Raw genomic sequence first — 6,465 nt, forward strand, 5'->3', positions numbered from 1 at the left:
AGGTGGAACCACCGATGACTGAGGATGAAATTATTCGCACATTCATCAAAGCCCATGATCCGCCGTACTTCGAAGAAATTTTCCGTATGACCGGATGTTCGTTTGCTGCAATTGTAAATAAACTTGAGGAGTTTGATGACTTTGTGAGGGCTGGGAAGATTGTCAATGTTTCCGCCCTTAAATCTCAGTTGGATGCTTTACAAGGTCAAGGAAGCAATGTGAAAAAGCCACCGTTCAAAAAGAAGGAGGGGGATGCAACCTTTGTTTGGAACCAAAATCCTTCACCCAGACCTCGATACCAACACAGCCCAATCTACCAAACCCATTACCCTTATTATCCAAACCCGTACCCTGTATATGCCACTAATATCCAGTATCCTCGACCTCGCCCAAGCTACCCTAACCCACCTTCAGCCCCTTTTCAAATTTCCCAACCAAATCCACCCCAAAACCGACCTCGCCCACCATATAACCCAAGATTTCCTCCACCGAATAGACCTGGTTACAACCAATCTCACCCTTCTGAACCTTACAACCGACCCCCTAGCCGTACATTTACCAATTTAGGTAGGCCTTTAGACCAATTATATGAACAGTTAAAGGCCGCCGGGAAAATTGGTACGGTACCCCCTCCTACCTATCCATATGGCATGCCCGCCTGGTATAACCCGCAAGCTGTCTGTACTTATCATTCGGGGGCACCTGGACACTCGACTTTGGATTGTAAAGCTCTTAAGCATAAAATTCAAGATATGGTTGAAGCTGGGAAAATTGTAATTAGGAGAAGAGAGGCACAAGGACCGAACGTAAATAGAAACCCCTTGCCGGAGCACGCTAATATCGTTGGGGTTATTCTGGATGACACGGAGTATATGGAACAGGTCAAAGTTTTGGCAAGGGAAGCTGAGGTATTTGGGGTCATAGACCAGCCATTCATCATAGAGTTGCCATTCGAAAAGGATGGAAGCCCTTTTATCTTGGATTTCACGCCAGCTGAGAATGAGGCTTTGGAGCCCGTAGTCATTGAATTCCCGAAGCAAGAGCCTGTTTTAAGCCTGCAACAGGTACCATGGAATTATGATGAGTCTGATGTACAGATTGGGGAAAAGTCAATCGCAAAGAAGGAAGTGTCAGTGGTTACCAGATCGGGGAAGATTGCAAGTCCATTTGAAAATGCCGGTCCGATTCGAGCAAATAACTCCGAACCGCCTGTTAAACCAACAATCACTGAGAAGGAAGCCTTGGATTTTCTTAAAAGGCTCCAGAGAAGTGAATACAATGTGATTGAGAAGCTAAGCAAGTCACCTGCCCAGATATCCATGTTGGATTTACTTTTTTCTTCAGATGTGCATAGGGATGCGTTGATCGAGGTATTGACTAAAGCTCAAATCCCTAGGGACATTTCTGTTGATAATTTTTCGCACGTGGTTGGGAGTGTGTTATTCACCAAGCAAATTACTTTTTCTGACGATGAATTGCCGGCGGAAGGCATTGGACATAACAAGGCCCTGTATATAGTTGTTAGGTGCAATGGGAAAAGGCTGCCGAAGGTTTTGATTGATAATGGATCCGCGCTTAATATCTGTCCTTGGAGCACCTTAGAAAAGCTGGGATTGCAAGACATCAAGCTGAGGCCTTCAGGGACCATCGTTCGAGGTTTTGATGGAGCACAAAGAGAGCCAATAGGAGAAGTGGATTTAGTAGTTGAAATGGGACCCGCCCAGTTTCAAATAACCTGCCAAGTCATGCACTTTCCTAGTGTTTACAACGTTTTGCTTGGCAGGCCATGGATTCACAAGTCTGGGGCGGTGCCTTCTTCATTACATCAGTTGTTGAAATTTGTAGTAAATGACAAGCTGATAACTATATTTGCCGAAGAGGATTGCCTTGTAATCATCGATTCCGAGTCCAAAGAAGAGGGTAGCCGAAGCTCCACAGTGACCCCTCATAGCACATCTGATATTGTCTCCGTTAGTTGGATAACAAAGGAGGAGCAAGCTCTATCAAGGGCCAGTGTCATGATGGCTAAGGAGATGATCCGTGGAGGCTATGAATTTGACAAAGGGCTGGGACGAGATCTGCAGGGGATTTTAAAGCCAGTGGAGATTGTGGAGAAAAATGATTCGTTTGGTTTGGGTTTCCGACCAACTGCTAAGGATATCAGAGAAATGAAGGAGCGCAAGAAAGCGGAGAAAGAAGGAAGGCAAAGGGCTCTTGACATTCCACCCCTGCATTATACTTTCCCACGACCAGCCGAGGTGATCATGTCAGAAATCAACCCAGTTGACGAAATTGAAGCTAGTTTGGCCCAATTGTTCGTTGGGGCAACATTTGAAGACAGTGTTCCAGGCGAAGCTGAATTTCCTGACATCCCCGAAGGATCAATTCCCAATTGGACAGCCGAGTTCCTGCCCGTTCGGAAGGAGTTTCGGTAAACTGAAAGGGGTTTTATCATTCATGTGAATTCATGAAAAGTTGCATCTGTAAATAGCCAATGAAAACAATTTTCCTTTTAACTAACGTTTGTGCATGTAAATATTGTTAAGTTTTCGTTTCAATTTGCTTTCAATCAAAGGTCTTTATGAAAATGTACAAGTTATTCTTGTCATGTTGTTTTGTTTATTCATTTGTTTATATCTTCGTTGTATTGCCTGACCATTTGTTTGTTGTATGCTTATTTGCTTATTATCCCACATTCGTTAATTCTTTCAGATGGCCAAAAATAAAATTATTTGACCCTTTGGATATCACAATTCTGGAATTCAATAACGACAATCTCTATATCACTCATGACTTGGAGGTCTGTGAATCCGAACTCCAAAGCGAGAGTGATAATGAGGAGGTATTCGATTCTTTTGCAAAGGACCTTGAACAATATGAGGAAAAACCAAAACCGAACCTGGAAGAAACAGAAAAGGTTAACATTGGCACTGAGGATGAAGTTAAGGAGGTGCAAATTAGTATTCATTTGAATGAGAGGCAGAAAAAGGAGATGCTTGAATTTTTGACTATGTTCCAAGATGTCTTTGCATGGTCCTATGATGATATGACTGGCATTTCAACTGACGTGGTGGTGCACAGGTTACCCACAGACCCTTCTTTTCCACCCGTAAAGCAAAAACCCAGAAAATTCAAACCAGATATAAGCCTCAAAATAAAAGAACAAATTGAAAAACAACTCCAAACCAACATTATCATTGTTTCCCATTACCCTATTTGGCTTTCAAACCCAGTTCCTGTTCCAAAAAAGAGTGGAGAGGTGAGAGTTTGTGTTGACTATAGAGACCTTAATAAAGCCAGTCCTAAAGATGATTTCCCTCTACCAAATATTCACATTCTCTTAGACAATACTGCCGGACATGAGATTGAATCCTTTTGTGATTGTTTTGCTGGCTACCACCAAATTTTGATGGCAGAAGAGGATAGGGAGAAAACTGCTTTCATTACCCCTTGGGGTACCTTTTGCTACCGAGTCATGCCTTTCGGTTTAAAGAATGCTGGAGCAACATATCAGAGGACCATGACAACCCTGTTTCATGATATGATCCATCGGGAGATGGAGGTCTACGTGGATGATATTATAATCAAGTCTAAAAGGGCAGAGGACCACTTGGTTGATCTGAAGAAATTATTCGAGAGGTTACGGAAGTACAATTTGAAGCTAAATCCTGCAAAATGCGCCTTTGGAGCACCTGCGGGTAAGCTGTTGGGATTCATTGTTAGCAAGAAGGGCATAGAAATAGATCCGGCGAAAATCAAAGCAATTCGAGATATGCCAGTGCCGAAAACTCAGAAGGACGTGAAAAGCTTCTTAGGGAAGATCAATTTTATTGGGAGGTTCATCGGCCAACTAACTGCCACATGCGAGCCGTTGTTCAAATTATTGAGAAAGAATGTGCCGTTGTATTGGAATGAGGAGTGTCAACAGGCTTTCGACAAGATTAAAGATTATTTGTTGCATCCACCAGTCTTAGTGCCGCCCAAACCGGGCCGACCTTTGATTATGTATTTATCTGTACTCGATGGAGCAGTAGGGTGTGTTCTAGGTCAGCACGATGAATCCGGAAGGAAAGAACAAGCCATTTACTATCTAAGCAAAAAGTTCACGCAGTACGAGGCTAATTATTCATTCATTGAGAAAAGCTGCTGTGCATTGGCCTGGGCAGCCCAGAAGTTGAGACACTATCTGTTGAGTCATACCACGTATCTTATTTCCCGGTCTGATCCTTTGAAATATCTTTTGGAGAAGCCGATGCTGACCGGACGCCTGGCCAAATGGCAGATAATTCTATCAGAGTTCGACATTGTTTTCACTTCACAAAAGGCGGTCAAGGGGCAAGTTATAGCTGATCATTTGGCGGAAAATCCAAGGGATGATGATTATCAACCACTCCGTACTTATTTCCCTGACGAGAGGGTCCTATTTGTAAGCGCTGCAGATGATATAAGTGAACAAAGTCCTGAATGGAGGCTTTTCTTCGATGGAGCTTCGAATTCCCTCGGAGTTGGAATTGGAGCTGTTTTGGTGTCACCCGAAGGGAAGCACTACCCTGCCGCTGCCAAATTGCAATTCGCTTGCACGAATAACATGGCTGAATATGAAGCCTGCATTTTTGGTCTCAAAATGGCTTTGGAAATGGAAATCAAGGAGTTGATAGCTTTTAGTGATTCAGATTTGCTCGTGAACCAAACTTTGAAGCAATGGATAACCAAAGATTCAAAAATTCTACCCTACCATTGTAGTCTGCTCACTCTGGCCAAACAATTTCAAAATTTGGAATTCAGACATCTCCCTCGAGCCCGAAACGCATTTGCTGATGCTTTGGCCACCTTGGCTTCCATGATCCAGTATCCAGATGAATTAAAGATCGAACCAATCCAAGTTCAACTTCAAGACAAGCCTGCCCACTGCTGGGTTGCAAATGAGTCTTTTGACAATGTTCCTTGGTATAGTGATCTTAAGGAGTTTCTTAAAACTGGGTCTTACCCTCTGCATGCTGGTACAAAAGACAAGAATTTTCTGCGTAGAATGGCTTCCAAATTCTTCTTAAATGGAGAAGTGTTATACAAAAGAACCTCGGATTTGAACCTTTTAAGGTGCATTGATGAGGATGAGGCTCAATATATGATGAAAGAAGTGCATAGTGGCGTTTGTGGACCTCACATGAATGGCCATTTGCTAGCAAAGAAAATCATGAGAACCGGATACTTCTGGCTTACTATGGAGCATGATTGTATAGACTTTGTCCGGAGATGTATAAAATGCCAAATGCACGGTGACATTATACGCGCTCCACCCACTGAGTTGCATAGCATGACCGCCCCGTGGCCTTGTTCAATGTGGGGTATGGACGTGATTGGTACAATCGATCCTCCCGCTTCAAATGGACATCGATTTATATTGGTGGCGATCGAGTACTTTACCAAGTGGGTTGAAGCAGAGTCATTCAAACATGTCACGAAGAAGGTAGTGGCCAATTTCCTGAGAGATCACATCATCTGTCGCTTTGGAGTACCCGAAACGCTTATCACGGACAATGCCAAGAATCTGAACAATGACATGGTAGATGGACTATGTGAGCAGTTCAAAATCAAACACCGCAATTCTGCCATTTATAGGCCTCAGATGAACGGAGCTGTGGAAGCCGCAAATAAGAATTTGAAGAAGATTATCCGCAAAATGACAGAAAAGCATCGCGATTGGCATGAAAAGTTGCCTTATGCACTCATGGCGTACCGGACTTCTATTCGGACATCAACTGGGGCAACACCTTATTCACTAATGTATGGAATGGAAGCTGTATTACCAGCCGAAGTTGAAATTCCTTCGTTGCGAATCCTTATGGAGGCTAAATTGGAGGAGGCTGACTGGATAAAGCAGCGCCATGAGCAATTGACGTTGATCGATGAAAGGCGATTCAACGCTATCTGTCATGGTCAGTGTTATCAAAAGCGTGTGGCCCGGGCTTACAACAAAAAGGTCCATCGGCGGGCATTTGAAGAAGGTGACAAAGTGCTAAAGCGAATTTTGTCGATGCAAGATGAAGCTAAAGGCAAATTTGCTCCAAACTGGCAAGGGCCGTTCATCGTCCAAAAGGTATTACCTGGCGGAGCCCTTATTTTAGCAGAAATGGATGGACGAGCATTCCCTCAACCCATCAACTCAGATATGTGCAAAAAGTTTTTCATTTGATAATGCAAATTTTCTTCAGAAATTCATGCAAATGGCGAAATGCAAGTCAGGCCATCTTCTTTTACACTAAAAACATTTTATCTCTACTTGTCCCCTTTGAGCCATCAGAATTGACAAATTTCGCTTGATAACCCCTGAGAATTGCAAACCCCACACTGGGGCAAAATTTTAATTTTTGAAAGAGAGATGAGCAAAAGAAAGGGAAAAGAACCCCACACTGGGGCAAATTTAGTTTTCAAAGAAAAATGCAAAAGCGAGGAAAATGCAATGAA

At 43.2% G+C, this 6,465-nt stretch overlaps 1 protein-coding gene across 1 annotated transcript; it reads left to right on the top strand.

Moving 5' to 3' along the window:
* The first annotated feature begins 14 nt into the window (after positions 1-14).
* On the top strand, positions 15-6,193 carry LOC113771133. The gene is made up of 3 exons (XM_027315751.1): positions 15-263; positions 597-1,550; positions 3,272-6,193. Exons 1-3 carry the CDS (start codon positions 15-17, stop codon positions 6,191-6,193), a joined length of 4,125 nt encoding a protein of 1,374 aa, XP_027171552.1.
* The last annotated feature ends 272 nt before the right edge of the window (positions 6,194-6,465 follow it).

This window comes from Coffea eugenioides, chromosome 5, assembly GCF_003713205.1.
Source record: "Coffea eugenioides isolate CCC68of chromosome 5, Ceug_1.0, whole genome shotgun sequence".
Classification (NCBI taxonomy): Eukaryota; Viridiplantae; Streptophyta; class Magnoliopsida; order Gentianales; family Rubiaceae; genus Coffea; species Coffea eugenioides.

Coding starts and splice junctions, on each gene's coding strand:
- LOC113771133 (XM_027315751.1), top strand. CDS start 15: ATGACTGAGGATGAAATTATTCGCACATTCATCAAAGCCCATGATCCG. Junction 264..596: donor AGGAGGGGGATGCAACCTTT/GTTTGGAACCAA, acceptor TTATATGAACAG/TTAAAGGCCGCCGGGAAAAT. Junction 1,551..3,271: donor ATGGGAAAAGGCTGCCGAAG/GTTTTGATTGAT, acceptor GTGAGAGTTTGT/GTTGACTATAGAGACCTTAA.